The sequence below is a fragment of the Hipposideros armiger genome, unplaced genomic scaffold, assembly GCF_001890085.2.
Source record: "Hipposideros armiger isolate ML-2016 unplaced genomic scaffold, ASM189008v1 scaffold_167, whole genome shotgun sequence".
Classification (NCBI taxonomy): Eukaryota; Metazoa; Chordata; class Mammalia; order Chiroptera; family Hipposideridae; genus Hipposideros; species Hipposideros armiger.
Genome location: NW_017731517.1, coordinates 291578 through 316140, shown reverse-complemented (window position 1 = coordinate 316140; position 24563 = coordinate 291578). Strand labels below are relative to the sequence as shown.

Here is a 24563-nt window from a genome sequence, read left to right as displayed (position 1 = left end):
TTTATTTTCTCAGCTTTTCCATTTCCCATGAAAATTATCTCTGTCTCAAAGCCAGAGTTGTTCCTTTCTTAGGGGTGGACCTTAATTGACATAGGGAGTTCAGCTGGAGACGTGAAGCCACTAGGAAACTACTGCGATGAGTCAAGTGAGGAGTCCAGAGGACTTGACCTTAAGTGCTGGTCATGGGGATAGAGCAAAGCACCTAGTTAATGATCATTTGGAGTTCAAATTGATAGGACTTGATCATTAGTTGGATACGGTGGGAAAAGAGGAGGATGAGAGAGAAAGGACGAAGCTAGGATACTCCTGGGTTCTAAATGATCGGGTGGACTGTAGTTTTATTAACGGAGATCCCAAATGCAGAAGGTACAATGGGAAAGTAACAGTAAGAGAGAAGCCAATGACACAGGTTTGACCATGCTGAAGGCCTGGAGGTGGGGGACCCCCAAGTGGATATAAACCTGATGTTCAGAAAACAGGTTGGGGCTGGATATGGAGATTTCAGAGTCACCAATGTATGTGTGTGCATAATCGTTAAAGCTGGGACAATAGACTAAGACCATCCCAGGAAAAGCAGAGTCGTGGAGAAGAAACATCCTTGATTTTCCTCCTTATTAAAAGCCAATAGTCAATAGAAACACCTCGTTGGCCCTGCACTTGCCTTTAGATTACACCCATCTTCATGGCCTCTAAGGAGTAGCTTACTTGGCTGCCTCTACTTCTTCATACATGCTCTCTCTTTCTAATACAGTGCATGTAGGTGTCTGCCCACTTCACCATCTTCAGCCTCTGATGCTGCTCTGCTGTGGTGTGGGTCACTCCTCACACAACTTTCATCATTGTATTTGGCCTCTTCTATGGCACTTGATAACTATTAGCCATTTCTTTCTGGAGTGGCTCTTTCCCCATTTGGTTAGTGGGTGATGACAGGCTTAACTTGGTCTCCTACTCTCCTCTTTTCCTCCTGCCTGTGTCTTTAATCCTTATAATCTGTAGTCCTTGCGTATCCTTATTCCACACTTTTCCAGGACATTGTCATTCCCGTTCATGGAACTCTATGCTGATTCCTCCCAAGTCTATTTCTCTGTTCCAGACATCTGTCCAAATTAAGCTCCAGAAACATACTCTCCCTGCCTTCACCCCCAAGTCCCCAGGCAACTCAAATTAAGTGTAGTCATTTTTTAATGCTAAATTGCCTCTACTCAATAACTTGTTGATTAATTTTACAATATAGTCACCCCAACCCAAACTGGAAAGTTACCTTATTCTTTTACCTCTACATTGAATTGGTTTCCAAGTCCTAATTTACATTTAATCCCTCAACATCACATCCATTCCTGCTGGTTCCAGTATCATATGTTCCCCCTTACTATTGCTGATGCCACATCCATGCTTAGCACCTTTCAGTGCCTGTCCATTGCCTTGGATAAGGTCTGAAGAGCTTCGTATGACCCGCAAAACTGATCTCTGCTTATTGCTCTCATTAAGTTTCCTTCTGTTCCATTTCCTTCCCAGACTTCCCTTCTAGGCACATTCGGCTGTGCTGACATTTCCCCCAAATTGCCACGTTTCTCTTTCCTCACCTTTATCTGCCTAGAGAACTAATATTTAGGCTTAAGTCCCGGTTCTCTGGGTCTCATTGACACTACCCCTCCTTCACAGACTTGAGCATGTCTCCTCTTCAGTGCCTCAACTCATATATATATATATATATATATATATATATATATATATATCTGTATATGTTGGTTCACTTGGGGAACCCAGGAGTTCTCCAAGTGAAATTTGGAACTACTTACCAAATACGGAGGGCAAGCAGGGACCAGAGAAAGGGGCAGGCCACTCCAGACTGGTCAGTGGCAGGAATAATAAGCAGGGGAACTTACATATGAGGCTTGTCTTGGGCACAGCAAGACCTGTAGACCTCTGCACCCACCTGTCAGAATTTTAAGTTTTTGTAGAGGCCTCACAGGATTCAGTCATGTGTACCATCCAGATGGTCTCAATAACATATTGCTCTCTCAAGGCTGCATCCTTGAAATGGCTCCTGGTGCAGGACTGAACCATACACTGAGCTGAACATACATTCCAAGCATGGGGCGCAGAGGTAAGGAGCCTCTGATCATTTGGCCCCGCATCCAGCTCCAACGTGAAGTCACGTCCTCTCGGTGAACTCCTCCAACAGTATATATGTATACAATCCTATTACAGCACAGAGCACATTTTTTGGCAAATCTTTGTTTTCGGCCTGTCTCCCTTTGTAGTCTGTGAACTTCTCCATGGTAGGGACTATATTTTATTTATATTTGTTTTCTCAGTCTTCAGAGAAAGGCCTGGTACACAGAAGGTGCTCCATAAATATTGGGTGAATCAGGTACCAGTGAATAAGGGCGCCTCTCTGAGTGCAGGGATGGATCTGTCGCGTGGGCATTGATCCTGGACCTGTACACATGAAGAGGATTCTTTAGTGTGGGTCTTTCCTGTGGAGTTGATTGATTGGTTGATTCATTCATTAAACATTTATAGAACACCTGGTAGGTTTTAGGCATTGAGGCCATAAAGGCAAGCATCCTCTGTGTCTTTGAGAAAATTATTCTCCTAATACAGAAAGCAGCACATTGTGGTTAGCCATTTCTGCAGATGGATGCAGAGCAGACTGAAGAGTAGCTAAGGCTGGAGGCATACACCCCAGTCTGAGACTTTCTGTGACCCAGTGGACTTTCATGTCTTGGACCTGCTTCTTGGGATGGATGACCCTTATTTCATTTTCACCTAGGATGGAAGGCTGGCATGCCTCCACGGGGTCTGACCAAGGCAGCCATGAGCAGATGTTGCTGCAGATCAGCACGTGGCCAGGGCACATACAGGGGCCCATGTTAAAGAAGAGATGTGTTTGGGACGGACGAGGCAAGCATGGTCCAGGAAAGGCAGGTTTGGGGTCATGGAGCCATCTAATCCTTGTTCTTTCCCAAAGGGCTTTACTCACACAGGGCTTCCTCTGTTCCTTCCTAAGGAAGACAACTTCCTTTTTATCTCCTCCCTTTGCCAAACCTGTTCTCTTCAGGAATCTGAAGCTCATTTTCTATATCGATTACTAATAATGAGGGCTTCCTTTCCTTATTCTAAAGATGATGAGTTCCTCTTTATCTCTTCCCTGTCCAAAACCTGCTTTCAGAAATAGAATCTGAAATTTATCTACCATATATAATAAAATAGTAGAAAAGCTTAAAGATGATTAGTTCAGTGATATAGTCTAGTGGGTCTTCCTATCTAAGCAGTATAGAGAGATTTAGATTAATGTTTAAGTAGCCGATTGATGCTAGGGATTATGTTCTAAGAAATAATACAGAAAGACAAGCAGCTTATCTGAGGCTCCTGAAATTACTCCAGGAAGGCGGGTTATCTTTTTTTATCTGCCAAGTTGGACAACAGGGAGAAGGAGGGGAAAAGGTCAGGGAGGAAAAAAGGTCAGTGCCCAAGGTGCAGGTAGAGCTTAGACTAGCTGAATGTCTGGGGTGAGTGGTTAATTAAGGGGAGAGAAGCTGAGCGCGCGCTCAGTGGGAGAAATTACAGTGAGTGGCCTGTGACGGGATCTGAGTTACACAAATGTTTTGGTGCAGGTGGCAAAAAGGCAAAGGGGCATGTCCAAGTTTGTCTCTTTTGACTGAGAACATCTTTCACGCCCCCTAATAGGAGGATGGGGCGAAAAGGAGGAGGGAGCGGGCGGAGCCCAAAGGGGAGGGGCTAGAGGGACTCCCAAGCCCTTCCCGCGCCCCCGCGAAGTCCAGTGAAGGACGGGGGCGGGCGCTGGGCGGAGCCTTTCGCGCATCCTCTGAGCAGCCGCCGCTGAGCATCATGGGAAAATCCTTCCTCCGTCGGACATGGCGCCCACCTGCCCGGCGGCAGCAGCCGGTTCCGGCGCTGCGGTTCTCAGGTCTGGGCAGAAAAGCGGCGCGAGCTTCAGTCGTGGGGCGGAAGGAGGTGGAGGAGGCGGCGGCAGCGCGGCCCGGGGGCCCGGGTGTTAAAGCTGTGGGCGCTCGGGGCCCCGGCGGCAGCAGGCATGGTGTCGCAGGTGCTGCAGCTGCTCCGGCAGGGCGTGTGGGCCGCGCTCACCGGGGGCTGGTACCACGACCCGGAGCAGAGCAAGTTCACCAACAGCTGCCACCTGTACCTGTGGCTGTTCCTGCTGCTGCTGCCCATGGCCCTGCACCTGGTGAGTGGGCTGGCTCAGCCCCGGAGAAACGCGGGGCTGGAGGGAAGACGGGGCGAAAGCTGCCCAAACCTGAGTGTCTGCTTCCTGGTGGAAAGGGCTGGCAGTGATTCTTATGAAGTGGGATGGGGAAGGTCTTCAGGAATTTGGGACACAGAAAATGCAGGGAAAGGGGGACGAGGGACAGAGTAGCAGGAAAAGATGTAGAAAGGACTTTGGGGGCTCTGGGACTCATTAAGAATTGATGCTGACTGTTAGGATGAGTCAGACTCTGCTTGTCCCTGGGGAGGGTTGAACCCCTTGTGTAGGTGGACAATCCCAGGCCTCTTGGCTGTTTAGCTTGGGTTAATGTTTGGTATAAGATGTTGTGCATGATCGCCGTAAGGCCAAATGAAATGTTAAAAGCAAACCTGTTTCATTTGTTGATCTTTTCCTCACCTCCTCCCTGCTTGTTTTGCTTTGAGAAGGCTGGTTCAATGACCAGTTACTCAACTTGCAATTTCCGCACCACTCTCTAGAGAAATCTGTAGAAAGATATAATCATGGGTAAATCTAATGTAGTTTGTGCTGGCAAAATATGACAGCACCTAGTTGGGGCTTGACACTTTTCGTCGGGTTACCATAATTGAATGCCTGCTGAATAACTACATAGATGACCTTGTCAGGTAAATTAAACATACCTAATTGAAACAATGGTTAACCTTATAAGCTGTACAGGTGAGGTGCTCCATGTCTTATTAAACTTTATGTGCCAAGAATCTCATTTTGAAATGTTTATTGAAAGATTTTATTCCAAAAACGTAATTTGACCGTGTTCTCCACAGCAAAAATCTTTGATGACTTTGCATGGCTGAGGGATTCTGATTTGGATGTTAGAGGTTGTCCATGATTTGGCTCCTTTTACTCTGTTTCTGGCAGTTTTTCCAGAGGATGGGAATTTTTGCTCTGAAGTCAGGCTCCTAGGCTGAATTCTGGGTCCACTTCTTACCAGTTCTGTGACCTTGGGGAAGTTACTCTGACTTTTCAATTTCTTACCTGTAAAATGAGACAAATAATATTGGGTTGTCGGACAAGTCATGACATATTTTTTCTATGTTTTTCATTGCAAAAATGCGTCATGACTTTTCTGACAACCCAGTACTACCAGATGTACAGTGTTGGTTTGTCACTTAAATGAAATACTGCACGTAAACCCATCTACCTGTCTGGCTTGACCTGATGTTGGACTCAGACCTGGTTTAAATTTCTGTTTTGCTCTTTATTAGCTGCCTGACCTGATAACTGACCTATCTAAATCTTAATTTTCTCATCCTTAAAATAGATGTGATAATGACCATTTCACAGGAAAAATAAAATTTCGTATTAAAAGCACTTAATACAGAGGCTGATCGTGGAGGTCCTTTAATAAACATAAGTTTCTTCTTCTGTGACCTTGTCCATCATTTTTCTGTAGCCTGTAGGTACCTGTGTTTTCTCTTTGCCTAGAGGGGCAGTGAGGAGGAAGGCAAGGCTGGGTGCCAGCGTGGCTCTTCTGCTTACTAGTCATACGCGTTCAAGCCAGCTTCAGCTTTCAGGTTTGGAAAACAGGGTTCATGGTACCTCCAGTAGGGCTGATATGAGGAGTGAATGGATTCGTGAAAGGACTTCTCACAGTACTTGTTTTTCTTTTCTTTTCCTTTCCCATCATTCACTTGCCAAAATCGTTCCATCCTTCAAAGCCCAGTGGAGTGGCCATCTCTGTCTGGGCCTCCCTAATTTTTTCCAGCTAGAGTTAATTTCTCTTCTGTCTTTCCCTTTCACTATTCTGGATTGACTGTTAGTACTATAGCACTTTTTGGATTCGTCCTTGTACTTAGTTTTGGAACATGTATTCATAAATCATGAGCTTTCTGAGCATGTGGATTTTGATTTTGTTGATTCATCTTGGTTTCGGTGTGCCTAGCAGGGTGCCCTGCCTTTGGTTAACACTTATCTCATATATAATAAACTGGTGGAAATAAAATCAACCGGCATCTCTTTCTGTTCCAGTGAGCATTATATCATACACATCACTGTATTTGAGTATTTCCTGATAATGACATATATGTATATATATATTCCATTTCTAATCTCACTCCTCAGCAATAACCACAGTAACATTTCATGTATATTTCTACAGATTTTTTTTCTATATATATGGGCTCATTTTATGTCACTATGCTTAAGATTTGATGTATGCATATGATCAAAACCCTTAAATTCTACCTAATTATGCTTAATTAGCTTGATTTCTACCTTATGTCGTAAATAGGAAATTGTCCTTAGTAAAGTTCCTCTTTAGTGATATTTAAAAATTTTGGCAAAATCTCAAAAAGAGTTTAGACAGTAAAACCTGATATCTTAAGTAATTTTGTTTTTATGTTGGATTTTTGGGATCAAAAGTTATACCACCATTTTTATATTTTGATGCCAGTGTGCTTTTAACTGTTATAGAATAATTTTATGTGAGTGCATTTATTGTTATGCTGCATATTAGTGCATTTCAGCATGTAGCCTGTCTATTAAAAAATGCAGGTTATGCTGTTTTGGCCTCTGGTCTCTGAAAGTGATCTTAGAAACAAGACACCCTCTTCCCCCAACTGAGGGTTCTGGTCTCTAGGTCTTGATGCTTCAATATTGGGTTATCAGGAAAGTTGTGATGCATTTTTGCATTGAAAAATATAGAAAACTATGTCATGACTTTCCCAACAACCCAATATATTCTTCTGACTTCAGTGCTGCCTGGGGATGTTAACATCTTTTTTAGTTTGTTCAATTTACAAGAACTTGGTCCAAAAAGGATTCCTGGCTGCTCACTGAGAACAGGGCCTTCCTCAAAGTTCTGTTATTTAAGGGGCCTGAAACTTTTTTTGGTTTTGCACAATTTCAGCTTAAACATGTTCAGTCAAAACAGTTCCACTGTAGGGAGAGTCCACCTTTTAATTTAATGAGAACTTTGACTATGTAAATTAAAATCTTATTATTATCTCTAAGCCCTAGAGTTTACTTAGCTCTGGTTGATATTGTGGAATGTTATTTATTAGCATTTATAAACTGTTTACATATTTATGAGAAATGCTAAAACATACACACCCAAAACATTAAGCCAATTTGGATAATTCGGAAAGAATTTTACTTTGATTTATTATCAACATAATTTTCTTTTGAACAGACTGAAAGATGCATTTGTTCTCAGAGATATTTAAGCTTTCATTTATTACTCATGTTCTTGAACTTATTATTTTGAGATAAGTAACCGAGATTCACGGAGAGCTTTAGAACAGGGGTACCCAGGGCATGACTCTGACCCGCTGTAAGTTCTGACAGCCCTAGGCTAGTGCTTATCAATTGTGTGAAGTTGTGAAGTCACTTCACTTCTCCAGGCCTAGGTTTTATCATCTGTAAAACCGGGATAACAGGTTTACTTTTATTGTTTTTGCAACTGAGTTCCAGAGAGAGTACTTGCCCATGGCCATCTAGACAATAGGTGGTGTTAATAAAACTCAGAATTTTAACTGAGGTCCTGTGGTGCCCAAGTCTGGCCTTTCCACCACACTGTGCTGCCTGAGCTGGTACACACAAGAGCATTTGAACTCCCGGAAGCAGTGCAGCCACAGGAAGTAGGATCTGATTATGCTGGTGGCAGCGTGGTCATCCCTAGTAGGGGAAGAGTTGAGTGGTGGAGTAAATGGGGCGGACCCTTCACATTCCCCAAGACCTTGTGCAGGGCCACGTTCTTTATGGTTTCCACAAAGAAAGCCTGTGTTCTAAGGCTGCAGCTTTATGTTTCCTTTCATTTCCTTTCATTTTAGCCAGACTTGCTTGCTCTGTTTCCAGTTCTGAGCTTTCGTTTACCTTCAAGGCTTTCTTTGATAAGAACCACTTCATTTCTAATTGCTCTAATTATAATTAGGTGGGATTACCTGTCACCTACTAGCATAGCCCTCTCTGCGCACCAGCTGTTATTGTAACATTGTCACACCTGGCAGGTAACTCCCCAATTAGAGTGTGTAGCCACTCCCCCTTTGGGTCCTTACCTCTTCTTCCTCAGGTTTTGTATTTCATTGGCCACCCCGCCTTCCGCACCCACTTCTAACATAAGACGCCTTTGTATGCATTATGAAAAAGTGGCCTGCTCCAACGGGCACTCTTTCCTGGCCCAGGACTTGGGGACTGGACTTCAGCCACCATTTGACCCCATCATTTGGAGGCCTTTGTGCACGATGCAGCCTGCACAACCTTCCACAGGCTGCGCCCACTCGATTGCTGTTACTTTCTGCACTACTTGGCATGTTGCTGTTCCTAAAACGTTACCTCTCATCCTGGTCAGTCCTTGCATTTTATTCAGTTTCTCCCTAAGAAAGGCTTTTTCTGCTGTTGAATCACATGGTCCATACTTTCCTTCTCTGAACTTGTTATCTGGCTCGTCCACCTCTGGGGGCCTAATTTCTTCTCACACTGAGAAGCATGATTCTTTGCGCTTTCCCCATGATTCACTTGAATTTCCTTTCTCCTGCCCTGTCCTGCCTGAAACTGGGTTCTGCGGAGAAGAGGCTGCAGCTTGGGGATGCTGAAAGCCATTCTCCCATAGCCCCTGCCCCCACCCCCCAGAGGGAGGTGGGGACCCTTCTTCACTTGGGCTGAGTGCCCTGCCAAGCAGCAGTCTTTAACATCCTGCTGCCCCAGACAGCTGCTTGGACAGCGTACGCTCAGAGCCTGCGTGCCTGGCATGAGCACCTTTACTGGCATGTCCTCCACCCCCAGGGCATCCTAGGGCAGTCACCCTCAGGCTTTCCAAGCTAATAGCTCCTGTCCTGAGTGACGGCTGCCACCCTTCTGCAAAACGCCTCCTGCGTATCCTGTCTGCCATTTAGACACATGGGCGTCTGCAGACAGGTGGCGTTTTGGTCTCTGGCAAAAGGACCAGCACTGGCCTTGTCCTGGGTGTAGGCCTCGGCTGCACCCTCCCAAAATAGCACTTTTAAAAATGTTTCTTTCCGTCGCAGTATTGCAAGTTCATGACTAATTTTCTGGGGGTTAAATTCATGTCTCCCACCCACTCCCAGTTCTCTTAGGGCTTTTTGAGATTTTTCCCAGGTAGTGACGAGTTATCCTCAGATGCTGTTCTCCTCAGATACACTGTTATCTTTTACAATTGTCATGTCTAATACTTCAGTACCCTTGGAGTGTTTTCTTGTGTATGGAAGTCCATACTTATCAGGTTTTTATCGTCTTCTGATTTTAGCCATTTGGTCTCTGAAATGATTACTTTTAAATATTACCGAACTTATTTTCATTTTACACAGTCTAAATCTCCTTCCTATCTCTCATGGAAGAAAAAACAATGGACTAGTCCATAATGGTATCCAGATTCCCGCCTTTTATTCTGATGGATTTCCCCCCATTAACTTATTATTATTACTGTTATTATTACTTATTGGAATAGGTCATAATAACAGCCACACTCACTGAGCACGGATAAGGTAGGCAGAGTTGTAGGAGCTCCGCATGAACTAAGTCACCTTGTTCTCACAACAACCAGAGCCACTGTCATTATCCCTTCACAGTGGATGAAACTGGCAGAGACGCTGGTTAACTTGCTTCAGTGACCTGGCGAGTTGTGACCTGATCAGAACCAGGGCCTAGGCAGCGGGAGGTCTTACCCTTAAGCCACAGCACCTCTGATGCAGTGAAGTTCAAGATTGCTCTGAGTTGTTGTTATTATTATTATTATTCTAAGAATACACCAATAATGTACTGTGAGAGTATTCTGTTCTAAAGTTAGTCGGATTAATTCTTTTTATAATTTTTTAATTGAGATACAATTAACATAAAATTAATTTCAGGTGAACAATGTAATCATTTAATATTTGTATAAATTAATTATTTTTTGATTTGTCTTTGTGGTTGTGCTATTAATTTGTTATGTTAGGTTCGTTTGTGGGTATATAATTCTAGTTTTTCCCCCTATCCTTGTTGATTTAATAATTTTTAGAGGTATAAAATATTAACGGGGTTCAAAAACCACATTCATATGATATGCTGTTGTACTTGATCAAAAACCTTCTCTGAGGGCCGGCCGAGTGGCTCAGTTGGTTAAGAGCTCGCTCAAGAGTGCGAGCTCTGAGCAACAGGGTCGCTGGTTTGATTCCTGGCCTGAGCTGAGCTGCCAACAGGTGGCAGGATGGCTCAGCTAAAAAAATCAAAAACAAAACAGAAAACCTTCTCTGGCTGCTGTGTGGAGGTAGATTAGAGGAGGAGCAGAAGTAGAAGTAGGGGGTTCAGGGGCTGTTTTAGGAGTCCAGCCAGCAGCTGGTGGGGCCAGTAAGATGGAGAACTGGGAGTGCATTTTGGTGAAATTTAGTGATGCGTCTGTTTCTGGTGGAGGAGTGAGGATGAGGGAGGAACCCAGGGTGATGCCGGTGGTCTGGCTTAAGCAGGTGTATCGGGTGCCACTGACTGAGATGGGGAAGGATAGGAGGGGGCCGTGGTGGGAAGGACGGAAAACCAAACATGTTAGTTTGGAGTTTTCTTTTAGATAGCAATGTGGAGATGCTGAGTAGACAGTTGGATACGGGTGTGGGGAGCTTGAAGGAGCGATCTAAGCTCTAATTCATATGAGAGCTACGAATTTGAAAGTCATCAGGATAGAGATTATACTTATCGCCAAGGGACTGAGCAGGAGCTCTTGGGAGAGAAGAGAGCTAAGCGATGGGGTTCCAGGAGCTCCGTACCCGCACGTAGGGCAAAGAGGAGCATGCGTGAGGCAAGGGGGAGCCAGGGGAGCACGGCATCTTAGGAGCAGAAGGGGAGAGCGTCTTAAGAAGAGAGCAACTGTGTGGAGCGCTGCTGAGACAAGAGAGAATTATATTAAGTTTTTGTCTCCAGAGGCATGTTAAACGGTGTCATGGGCAGTAGAAGCCCTGTTGCTGTGGGTTTAGAGGCAACGGGGGTAAGGAAATGGAGACAGCTGGTAAAGATGGTCGTTACAGTGAGGAGCAAAGACGTGATACAGTCTCTGGAGGGAGATCTCCATTCAAGAGAGGCTTATTGCTCCCCCAGCGTTGCGGGAACCTTGAGGGTGGGGGTGCGATTTGGACTCCCCCTTGGTCCCTGGTGGGGTGCTTCGTACACAGTGGATAATCAGATCGCTCTTTCTGTTAATGGCACCTAACTCGTTAAGGGAAGACGCGTGGTGGTGGTGCGTGAAGCAGCCTGCGGCCTGGCCCATTTCAGTCTTGTCACAGCAGTGTCAGGACCAGGGTCCGGGCTACTCAAAGTGGAGTCTGAACACCGAGGTGGTACTCTTTGTATTGGATTGCCTTAACATTAAACTTGCTGCTGCTTCCAAGATAACCTTTGTTTTATTATTTATGTGGCAATTATGTATTTCTCTGAGACATTTATGTAATAGTTTTTCCCTATCATGGGAAACTTGGACTTAAAAAACAAATAATTGGATCAGACCAAAATGATTTTGCCTCATTTATAGACATTAATTTTACATGTAGAAAACAAATATCGATGTTTTGGACTGTGAGGGACCTGAAGAATTTTCTGTATTGGATTATGTTTTATGGTGTATATTTTAGTTCTTCTTTCAAATTTTTACCATCTCAAAAGAAATTTGAGCGAACTAACACTTACTTCCTATTGATCTTCCTCATCTTTTAATAACTTATTCTTCCTTTCAAGACTACAACTAGATACTTAATAGTCATGAAACAATAAAAATCCCTGAATATAAGAGGTATCCCTGAGCAATCCCTGAAACAAATATTTTACCAAGAAAAATGTATTAATAAAATAATTAGCAATCCTGTTAGGAACTCTTATCCCTATTTCACAGAAGAAACAGGTTTATGAAGGATAACTAACTTTCCCAAGCTTACAAAATTGTTAAACCAAGAAAAATTTAAAACATATAGACATACATTACTATCATAAATATTTATTCACCGATATTGTTTTTTTAAAGATTTTATTGGGGAGTTGGGGGAGGGGAACAGCGTTGGGGAATCGGGGAAGGGGAACAGACAAGTTGCTGTCCTTTTGTTCTTCAGTCTAATTGTGGAGGACATCGCTTCACTGGCCCATGTTGGTATTATCATTGTGCTCTTCCCGGGTGAGGCAGATCGGTCACCGGTCACTGGACAGCCGCTCACGGCGGCTCTTGGCAGCTCACGCCAGCTGCCGGCCACTCACAGTAGCTTATGGCAGCCCACAGCAGCTTCACTGCAGGCCACGCTGCTGCTGGCGACTCACGGCAGTCCAGCTCCAGGTCGAGCTGTTGTTCACCATCTTAGCTGTAGAGGGCACAGCGTCACTTGCCCTAATGTGGGATCCGAACTGGGACCCTGCTGCTCAGAACTGGCGTCCCAAGCCAACTAACTCTTAACCAACGCGCCACTCGGCTGGCCCAAGTAATTTTTTGATAATGAACTCAGACCTTCTAGTACTCACTTAGTGGCTTTGTCAAGTCAGGAGTACTTCTACCTATGAAAAATAATGTATAACTTTAGATTTACATATCAAATATAACATTAATTAGGTATAGTTTATAGTTTATAAACATCCACATTATTGAATTCTCATTTTTAATTCTAAATAACTTTTTTCTATTAGGAAACACATGACATATTCAAACTCAATATCAGTACAAACTTATGATTGAGCTTATCATTGCATTGATGTTGACATCACTTTATCTTTTTTATCTTTTCTTTTGTTATTAGTTTCGGGTGTACAAAACAACATAATGATTAGACATTTACACTCACAAAGTGATAACCCCCCAATTCTACTACCCATCTATGACATCGTACATAGCTATTACAATACCATTGACTATATTCTCTATGTTGTACTTTACATCCTGTGACTGTGTATGCGTGTGTGTGTGTGTGTGTATATATATATATATATATATATATATATATATATATATATACTTGACAATTCCATATTATTTTATATTAGTTTTAGGTAGTGCAATAGTTAGGCATTTATATAATCTATGAAGTGATCCCCTTGGTAAGTCCAGTACCTATCTGCTACTCTAAATAGTCTTTACAACATTATTGATTATATTCCCTATACTGTATTTCACATCCCTGTGACTATTTTGTGACTACCAACTTGTACTTTATAATCCCTTCGCCTTCTCCCCCATCTCCCAACCCCATTCCATCTGGCCACCATCAGTTTTTTTCTCTGTATCTATGAATCTATTTCTGTTTTGTTTGCTCATTTATTCTCTTCTTTAGATTTCCACATATAAGTGAGATCAAAGATACTTGTCTTTCTCAGTATGACTTATTTCACTCAGTACAATACCCTGTAGGTCCATCCATGTTGTTGCAAATGGTAAGATTTCATTCTTTTTTATGGCTGAGCACTACTCCATTGTATACATGTACCACAGTTTCTTTATTCAATCGTCTATATGGGCATTTTGGTTGTTTCCATATCTTGGCTATTGTGAATAGCACTGTAGTAAATAGAGGAGTGCATATATTTTTTCAAATTAGTGTTTTGGATTACTTTGGATAAATACTAAGGAGTGGAATTGATGGGTCATAAGATAGTTCTATTTTTAATTTTTTGAGGAACCTCCATACTGTTTTCCATAGTGGCTGCACTAATTTGCAATCCCACCAACAGTGCACCAGGGTTCCCTTTTCTCCACATCCTCACCAACACTTGCTGTTTGTTGATTTATTGATGATGGCCATTCTGACAGGTGTGAAGTGATATCTCACTGTGGTTTTAAATTGCATTTCTCTGTTAGTGATGTTGAGCATCTTTTCATATCTCTATTGGCCATGTGTATGTCCTCTTTGGAGAAATGTGTATTCATGTCCTCTGCCCATTTTTTTAATTGAATTGTTTGGTTTTTGGTGTTGATTTGTATGAGTTTTTAAATAAATTTTGGATATTATTCCCTTATCAGATGTTCATTGGCAAATATCTTCCCCCATTCAGTAGGCTGTCTTTTTGTTTTGTTACATCGCTTTGTCTGTAATGAGCTTCCTGATTTACTCCACCTGTTCATCTCAGTGTACATTAAAAATGTAAGTAAAATGTTAATTTTTATCATGACCATCTGAAATTGATAAGACAACATGAATCCAGGTTTTTTGACTGTATGGAGTGTTCACTGACTAAGCTATCCCCTCAATATTCTTTATGCGGAGAGAAGGGGGTGGGGCTTGGGTAATTGTAGTTTTCAAAGCATTTTGGCCAGCGGAGATTCTCATTTTAATGACCCCGCCTCAAATCTACCTCTCCCGCCTTTGGCTACTCTTCCATGTTATTCCCTGTAGCACTGTCTTAAGGATCCAAATGTTTGCCTACCTTGTCTCTGTCCAGTACTTCCCTCATGAAAAGTGCATACAAAGAAAGAGACCTAGGAACCCAAAGAAACCAGAGCACATATAACAAGGAATGGGCAGCAGACCCAAAGAAAGTCAAGTAGCAGGCCTGGGAGGAAGCGTTTATTCTCCTTTTTGTTCATCTTACTTCAAGATAGAAGTGCAAGTGGGGCTGTTCTTAGTTCCTGATTCCAGTTATAGTTCCTGATTCCGCCGACTTCATCGTGTTTAGACCCATGTTTGTAGGGCTGGCCTATCCCATGGAGCACTGCACTGAGGGCCCTCCCTGTGTTGTCAGGCAGTGTCCTGTTTGTTAGCGTGCGCTCTCACACGGCGGCTTCTTGACCCAAATCCCCAGGACTCAGACTGCTGCTGAGCCCATCCCAGTTTTCTATTATATAGCCAGAAGTCCCAGATTTCCTGAGAAAATACTAAATTTGTTTACATTTTATAAAGGACTATTGAACTATTACTCAGGCTCTGAAGACCTATACTTTCTTTTACATATGTAAATGTAGAGAAATGACCATACTTCTTGTGGTCTGATTTTTGGTGTACAGACCTGTTCTCAGCCCTTCCAAGGAATACTTAGGTAGGAACCAAGAGTCCTACGTGCATGAAGTCATTGGGACTAATGCCTTGATACAGGTGAAACACTTATTTGTCGAATGAGTGAATGGAGACTGGATGGCTGGATGGACAAAGCTGGTCTCTCCTAACTTGACAAAATGGATGACCAAAATGGCATCTCTCTTATCTCAGAAGCAGATAAGACAACTCAGATTGCTCAGTCTGTACCCTGTCTCTTTGGAATAACCTAGCGTCTTCTGACAGGTATAGAACTGATCAGGTTTCCAGAAATGTGATAAGAGGTTCCCCAGCCTGTGTCTGCCCCGGACGGCATGGGTACCCGCCGCAGACAGACCCTCGCAGGCAAAAGGATTGCTCTGTGCACAGCAAAATCTTCTTGGTTCTCCTTGCCGGCTATATAAAGGTCAAAAGCCAGTGGGAGTGTTATGTTTGGCAGAGTCTTGGCTTATTTATTAGAGGGCACATGTTCCGAGTAAGAACATTTTCCAAATTACTTGAAGCTTAACCTTTAAGCAGGAAAACTCAATTTGCTTGAACCACATCGATGGATAGTTTTACATTTCCCTGACTTCGCTACAGTATATTGAATAACATTTCTTTGCACTTCTAGATATCTTATTATAGTTTTATAGTGATGCCTTCAGAGGTGACTGAGGTTTGTTTGTGTCTCAGAAAATGACCACACAGGTGACTTGCTTTTACATAGTGTTTTTTGTTTGTTTTTTACTTTTCTGACACTATGTAAGCTGTCACTTATCATGTCTTATTACATTATTATGTTTACTTCTATTCGTGTCTCTTCTCATTTCTGCTGTGGCCTAGAAAACCAAATTTATTAGGCTGGTTGTGTGCCACCTAAATGAATTCTGCGTAGATCAAGAGCACAAAGCTCCCAGCTGATGCTGAGTGGCTGCCCTTCCGGTCTAGTGCATAAATTTTATGCTTAGATTTGACAGCCCAGTAAATGGCACTTCCCTTTTGTGGGCCACTTGAAGGAGACAAGGAGTCAAGCAGAAGGAGTGCAAATACCACCTTTATTGCAAATGAACCTATTGTTTGGCTTATTTGGGGATGTGACTTAATCTGCAGGTAGGTGGACCTCATAATTGTGAACCGCCATTGTAGAGACTGCCCTGCTTGGTCAGGGTCGGTGTGGACAGCCTGGAGTCTGTCCGACTTGGGGCCTGACTCTGGAGCCCTTGTCGCATGCCCATGCTGCCCCCACGCACACCGCCTGGTCCAGCCTGGCTCCTGAGAGAGCAGGGGAAGGCATGAGGAAGGTTGCCCAGTTCCTGGTCCGCAAATCACTGCTCAGAAATCACTGAGGGGTGAGTGAGTCCGAGGCGCAGAGGCCAGCTGTGTAGAGGGAATAACCCTCTTCCTGGCAACCGCGGAGTGGGGAGGAATTGTTTCCCTCTGACAGGGATGTGCTTGGACTGAGTGGCCCAGAGGCCACTAAAAAAAATTCTGCTGAGTCCTTGTTTCTCCATTAGGTCGTTCCGGTGGCTGGGTAAGGAACTTCCCAGTGAGAGGAGATGTGTGTACTTATCATCTCTGTAATATGCATCAGCTTCTTCATTTTCAGAATGGAAAGAATCATTTCCAGAAGTCTTCTTTAAAATTAGTTTGTGGAAGTGGATTGATGAAGTGTCTTCATGAAATATTCACCAATAAAGCCTGCGCCACAGGCGTGTCCTTTTTATGTCTGCGTACCGAAACCCTCAGATGCGGTCTAGTCTCACTGGACGCAGCATTATTTCTAGCTGGTCCCCACTCAGCTGGATTATTGATCTCTCCAGGCTACTCAAGAGATGGAAAGTGATAACCCATCAGCCTATACAGAGTGGTTTAAAATGGTGCAGCCACTGTGGAAAACAGTATGGAGGTTCCTTAAAAAATTAAACAGAATTACCATATGATCCAGCAGTTCCGCTTCTGAGTATATTTTTTAAAAAAAATTGAAATCAGGGTCTTGAAGAGCTATGTGCACACCCATATTCACAGCAGCATTCTTCACAATGACCAAAGGGTGGAAACAACCCAAATGTTAACTGACAGATGAATGGATAGACAAAATGTGTATACATGCAATGCAATATTCTTCAGCCTTAAAAAGGAAGGAAATCCTGACCTAGACTACACGTGGCTGAACCTTCAAGGTATTATCTAAGGGAAATAGTCCAGTCACAAAAGGGCACATACTGTGTGATTCCGCTTATGGGAGGTACCAGGGCAATATTCACATTCATAGAGACAGGAAGTGGAATGCTGGTTGCCAGGAGCTGTGGGTGGGAGGAATGGGGAGTTAGTGTCTAACGGGTGTAGGGTTTCAGTTGGGGAAGATGAGAAAGCTCTGGAGATGGACTTTGGTGATGGTTGCACAACAGTGTGAATGTATTTAATGGGACTGAACTGTATGTTTAAAAATGGGTAAAATGGTAAATTTTACATTATATATATTTTACCACAATAAAAAAGTTAAAAAAAAAAAGTGGTGACGGTGAGAGAGCTGGAGCTATGAACCTGAGAACAGAGGTGGGTCCCACGGGTAGGACACTGAATGCTCTGGGTGTGCACACAGGCATTAAATCCTGAGGAATCCAGTTTGTGAGAAATACAAATGACTGTACTTGTTATTGCTTAGTTGGTCCTAGCATGTGATTTTTCATGAAATTTTGTCAGAAAAACTTTGGTCACATGAGTTATTATGCTAGTAGTTATTTTAATAATGGGTCAGGGAACAACATTTAGCTTTTCTTTGGCCAAGGATATAATTTTGATAAATGTTGCCTTCTGTTGTTAATTAGAATGTGTTAACACATTGTTGACTGGTGACGCAGATTTGCATCTATATTTAAAATGATAAGTTCGTGGAAACAAAGAAAAAAATTATGATTTGTCTTAGAACAAGTAAACCTCTATTTAAAATTGGAGTATACCTTATATTGCAGGGGGAGATCTGTGATATAAATTAAAACCAAATTTAAAACTGCTCATCCATGACACATCCTCCCTAAACTCTCCTCTCCTTCTCACATTCATACTTAACGTATAAGAAGAGAAAATCCTAGAAGCTGAAGATCTTTTGTTGACTGAGAATAATGATGTCAGCAGGAAAATGGCCTTGATATTGGTAATTTTGGTAATGTCGCTAGTATTTAGAATTGGAGGAGCCTGAGCAGAGCTTAATTACATGGCATAAAAAGGGGGGTCTTTGGGAGGATGCCCGATTGGATTTGGAGGGTCTATTGAAGGAATCATGAGAGCAGAGAATTTGGAGAGGAATAGAGTGCCATGGAGAGCATCTGGTAAAACTGTCCTCTTTCCCTGGATATTTTCAGTAAAACCTCCACCTCTCACTATGGTCTGGTGAGGTGTATGGGCTTTTGGGGAATGTGACCAAGTCCCAAGTGGTTCTTCACAGAGGAGGAGACAACGGTTTTTTCTCACCTGGGTTGCAAACTATTGTAGATGCCAATCCTCACGTTAACTTCAAATTCTAACTTCTTACCTTCTCCAATTCAACATTACCAAGCTGATGCTACCGTCCGTACTTTGAGGATAAACTAAAAAGTCGTATCTCTTCTTACTGTGGCAAGTCAGTGCTTTTCCAAATGAGTTTTCCAGGCATCCGTATATATTTTCTCTCTCACCTTTCTTCCCTAGCAGTCTCTTTTCAATACCTTAGAGGTTTTTTTTTTCCTTTCTAATTTATCTCATCTAATTTGAATGGAAGCTTCCTTGTGGAAATGGAACCCCCAATATTAAGTAGGTTAAGCAATGATAGCTGCCACAGCAGGCAAAACCCCAAATCTTAGTGGTTTGATGAATCAAACGTTGATTTCACACTCCCAGTACATGTCCGTCTTGGGTCAGTAAGGGCCTTGTCCCACAGCATCACCCAGGTACCCAGGCTGCAGGAGGCTCTGTCATCTTGTGGATGAATGATCTGGAAAACACGGCTTCTAAGATTACCCACTAACGAGGAGAAAGGGGAGATGGAAACAGGCCCTAGATCATGACTGTCTAGGCTTAGAAGTGACACTGGCCAACTCTGCTCATAATCCATTGGCCAAAAGTGGTCATTTGACACCAGCTTGACTATAAGGGAGGCTGAGAAATATAGGGGAGCACATGGGATATTTAGTGAGCATTAACTCTCTCTGCTACTGTGAAGCCCAAGTTTCATTATAATTCAAACAACCTTTGAATATAATTTTTATATGATGATGTACTAATCTATTCTTATGGACATTTGCTGCAACTTCTTCCTTCTTTATCAATTTCCTCAAACTGCAGCCTAAAGTTTTAAACCTGAAATATACAGACATGTTAAGAAAAAGTGTTGGAGGCAGTTAGTGTCCCCTGTCATGCTCTCTTTTTTCAACTTGTCTATATATTGCTTGAGGTTCTTCACAGCTTCTCATTAGGACGTTCATGTATAAATATGAACTCGTCTGCTTCTAGGTAGGGGACCTGACGTTAGCTAGATATCATCATTATCATCATCATCACCATCACCATCATCATCATCGTCATCATGATCTTAGTTAATCGTTCTGTCATTCACTTATTTATTAACTTATATTCATTTTTGGACCTTTTTTCCTGTGAAGTAAAAGCATTTCAGTGAAATGAAGTGAAAATTCCTCACTTCAGCTCTTACTTTTTGGTGATAGTTTTCTTCTTTCTTTATTGTTCTTTTGATTTGGCTATTCTGTTTTGGGAACAGTCTTACCTAGGCAGAAGACTATCGGGTAGGACCATGGCAGGTTGTGCAGGGCTGGATGGGAGTGGGTTTGGGCTGCCATGTTGTCTGCAGGCCTAGCTGTGTTCCAGGTCACAGCATAGACTAGAGTCACAATGGATTTCTGGGGTCCTTCTTTGAGGTGCATTGTTAAAAGGGTCTTGCTGTTTTTTGAGGCTGTCCTTTACATCATGTTGGGATACTCAGGGACCCATTTCCCTCCCAAAAGATAAGAATTTAGGAGGGACCAGAGAACCTGCATTGGAGGGTATGTGGGGGATCTTACAGACTGGACCAATTACATAGATTCCAGTGGTTATTTTTGTTTCTTGAAGGATTGGACAGAATTGAGCTGACCTTCACCATGATCTTCATGCTGTTGACCCCAAGAAGAAGTACATGCCAAAAAGGACTCCCTGTGATTTATTGGGCCTCAAATTTATAACCAGAGGGTAGCAGCCGTTACTGACAGAGGCCTCATGTACAGTGCATATCAGGGAAAAGCCACAGACTGAGCTGCCAAGCCTCCTGTGCTGTGTTCCTGCCATCTGAACCAAACTTTATAAAGGAATTCCTAGAATAGTTCCACCAATGGGCTGAGACCTGCCCCTTTTATTTATTTATTTATTTTTTATTTATTTATTTTTTTGGAGGGCAGTGTAACTGGCCCTCATATGTGGGATCCGAACCGGGGCCCTCTGGCATCCCAAGCCAGTTCTTAACCATCGCGCCACTCGGCTGGCCCTGAGACCTGCCCCTTTTAATTGGAGCCACATAACTATATCATTTACATATATCCCCCTCCAGTCAGAGGGGCTCCATAATGACCAATCAGAACACACATGATTCTGATGACACTGCCATTTGGACCAGTCAAACTGCAAATTTGGATTATCTATTTGCATAAAAATGGACCAATCAGAGACCAGGGAGGGTACTTTCTCTATATAAGAGGGCCTCCCCTTTATCTCAGAGGTGTGCACTTTAGGTTTTCACTGGAGGGTGCATTTCCCTGGATGCAAACTATTTTACCTGAATAAAGTTTCTCCTTTTACTACACCCCAGATTGGGGATGCCTGTTGGCACTGGATTGGTGGCAGCAGCCTTTTGTTTCCAATGCTAAGATTCTTTGTCACTGATGGAAACATCCCTCTGCCTTTTAGAAGCAGCCCACCCTTTTGTGTGTCTTGCCTGCATCACACCTCTCGGGAAATCCAGTGGGAGACCAGGAAGGGAAGGAAGGGCACATTACACTCACCGTCCTCCATCCCTCCCTCCTCTGTTCTCCACAGAGCTTGTTGTTTTTTTCTTTTTGTTTTTTTGAAGGAAACAGCACCTCAAAGGCCTTTCTCTGGCCTTTAAGACCAGATGCACAGGAACACCCGATTAGGTATGGAAGACAGCTAGTAGAAAATGCAGAGGCTCACTAGAATTTATCTGTCGGTTGTTCTGTGGGGCTCCCGCCTGCAAGTCAAATATTGGTCATCGATGCAACTAGTGCCAGAACCTGAGAAACAAGAAAGACTTTAGAAAAAAGACAAAAAGTTGGCAGCTCTTTCTCAGGTATTACGAACAGGAAAAGTTATAAAACTAATACAATTTGAAATCTTGCCCTATTTATGCTCAATAAATAGTTTAAAAAATGCTTTCAGATTTAAAACAAAATGTAATACTATCAGCAAATGATTTTTTTTCTCTTTTCATCTTTAGGCTTTTCCTCCAAATGCCATCACTGTATTTTTTTACTGCAGTTCAGTGACTCTATTCTTCACAGTAATCAAATTGGTCAGCTATCGCCTACACGTCATGTTTGATAAAGGAGAAGTAATTCAGCAAAGGCCCTCCAGAAAGAAAGAAAAGCCAAGGAGAGGCAAAGAAGCCAAGAGTGAACACATAACTAATCCCAAAAACCCAAGGTAACATTTCTCATTACTGCATCAGTTCACAATTTAAATGTTTTCATTTTGATAAAAATGATTTTTCTCATTTATTAGTAGTTTATGAAAATATGCCAACTTTTATACACAAATATGTATAGTTTTCTTATATGTAAACACACACTTAAGCATAAAATTGATACTAATAATCAAGATGGTTTAACTGACTATTAATATGACCTTAAACCATGCTCTGGAATTCATTTGCATTAGGCTTAGCACAGCAAAATATTTTACTTCAGTGTTTTTATCTTGTCATTTCAATGCTTGCTGCGTGCCAGAGTTTTCTAAAAGAACACTTATGTTTGTTAACATAAAAGTAACATGGCATAAAGCTGAAATATTAAAAGTAATTCTCAAGTATCACTGTTAACCATTCTTGCCCTTATTTCTGATAGTTCCTTAGAGAGCATGTCTTATTTTAAAGTAATGTTTATTAATTACTCTTTCTTAAAAACAATTTATATACAGTGATTATGACAAAATGGAATCTAGAAAAAAAGTTGTTTGGGGAGTCAGCATTCTATTTGATGATGTAACTGCCCTTGTGTTTCTCATGTTGGATTAGCAATAACAGGCAGATGAACAACGGCAAAAAGGAAGAGGCCGATCGAATCCGCTCTACTCCGCCGCCCCACGGCAGCACCAGAGGGCAACGCACCAACTCTCGTCACTCTTCCGGGCTATTGGTGAGTGATCGGTTTTTCTGGTTCTCTTTCTTCATGTTGCTGTAGTGTTGATCCCACCTTGCATGCGAGTGTGCAGTGGCCGTGGCTCTAGCTTACGTGCACACTAGCTGTAAATACTGGCCCTTGAGCCTGTGAAGTGTCATGACTCAGAGGGAGGAAGTGAACTGGGGGGTGTGTGTGCTTGGGCTGGAAGAGAAACGCCCAGTCTTGTGTTGGAAGCCCACCCACTGGCTTCCTGTGTTCCGCCCCACCCTGCCAGGCCTCCCGCTCTAGCCCGAAGAGCCCATTTGCAGACCTCCACTTTCCTGTCTCTCCTGTATTTCATCAAAATCACCATAATTGCAATGCCTTTCCCTGGAGTCTGTGCCACCTCTCTACTTGAGACCACACTTGTCTCTTGGAAAGTCAATAAATTACCTTTTTTCTAGATTAATTTTATTGGGCTCTATTCACTATACTATAAAGTAGTATATTATCCTTTCTCCTTTTTAGTTTCTTAATTACCAAACTCCTTTTTATCACAGCACAGTGGTCTTAGTTGGATGTCTACACTTACATATGTATATTTTTGTATTCATTTTTGCTACCCATTTTATTAGAAACTTAAGCAGAATGGACACTATGGTCTCTTCACTACATGTCATTTAGAAAAGCAGTGGCTGCTGACTGCCTGGAAATGTGCAATGAGCTAAGTCATGTATTGATTTTCATTCTTTCATTTATTTAGGAGTTGTCAGCACAGGAAACAGCGGAAGATCTCAAAGGTAGTGTTTGTTGTCATAATTTAATATTTTATCACAGCATTATCCTCAGTGAAGTAAAAAATATTTTTTTATGAAACAGAATGCAAGTGAAATAGTTGAAAATAAGAACTATACCTAAGACTATATAGTTATATTTTAACTTCATTTCTTTTACTCGTAAGTTTAATTATTTCTCATCAGAATTTGTATGTCATGTCTTTATCATATTTCATTGTCCTTTTTCCAGTCTGTGCCTCACTTCATATCTCATAATAACAGATACAAAACAGAATAAATGTATCACTAACATACAAACTTTATTATAGTACATTGAAAAATGACTGGAAATTATATCAAATTCTGTATATCTGCAATTCTTTCAAATTACAAATTTTGTTTCTGGGAACTTTCTTTTAACCCTTCAAGTTTTTGTTTTATGTTTTTACTAAGATTTTATTTTACTGTCTTATGATTACCTTCAGAAGACTTGGAAAAGAACTTTTGGAGGCCTGAATTAACCCCTTTCTTTGCATTTTTTTTCCCAGTAGTACTACAAAGAGAAACTTATGCTCTATTTAAATTTTGAAAATAGTGTAAAGTTTTATTTTCTGAAAAACAGCTGAAATTAGCACCATGGCCCTGAAAGCCTAAAATGAAGCTTGTTTTTTATCACTCAGCTAATAATATAATAATACATTATTATTACATAGTACATATTACATTAGTTAGGCTTCAGATATTTTAGTTACACACAAAATCTCATAGCAGTGTTGTTTCCTGCCAGTATTTACACACACAGACACACGCTTTCCTCATATTACATTAGGTCTTCTTCCAGATGAGCTGTACTGCTGCTATTAACACCCTTATGTTACATCCTTTCAATGTCTGTTCTGGCCTTTAAACTTGACCATTTCAGTTGAAACAATTCCTTCCTTCTTTCCTTCCTTCCATGTACTAGGAATTCCAGTAGGGGTTTTGGATGCATCATTCCATTCTGAGTCATAACAAGTAAAATGTGCAGGTGGCATTTAGACCCACACCTGACTACCTGACTACCAAATCCAGTGTTTTTCAGCAACACTGCATTACAGCAATTTTTTTTTTCATAGATTCATAGACCAATCTCATAATACACCATCCTAGAATCCAATTCCTTTTGTTGTTAAAAGCCACAATGTCTTTCTTTTTTTAACAGCTCTATTGAGATATAATTTAGATGCCATCATGCAATTCACTCATTTAAAATGTATAA

At 42.0% G+C, this 24563-nt stretch overlaps 1 protein-coding gene across 1 annotated transcript in view; it reads left to right on the top strand.

The window, feature by feature from the left end:
- The first annotated feature begins 3880 nt into the window (after nt 1-3880).
- LOC109387731 (pecanex-like protein 2) overlaps nt 3881-24563 on the top strand; it is a 60181-nt gene continuing 39498 nt past the window's right edge. The window contains exons 1-4 of the mRNA XM_019651822.1: nt 3881-4213; nt 21650-21855; nt 22445-22565; nt 23293-23329. Coding sequence (XP_019507367.1) covers nt 4061-4213; nt 21650-21855; nt 22445-22565; nt 23293-23329 — 517 coding nt within the window. The 5' untranslated portion in view covers nt 3881-4060. The remainder of the gene's footprint in view (nt 4214-21649; nt 21856-22444; nt 22566-23292; nt 23330-24563) is intronic.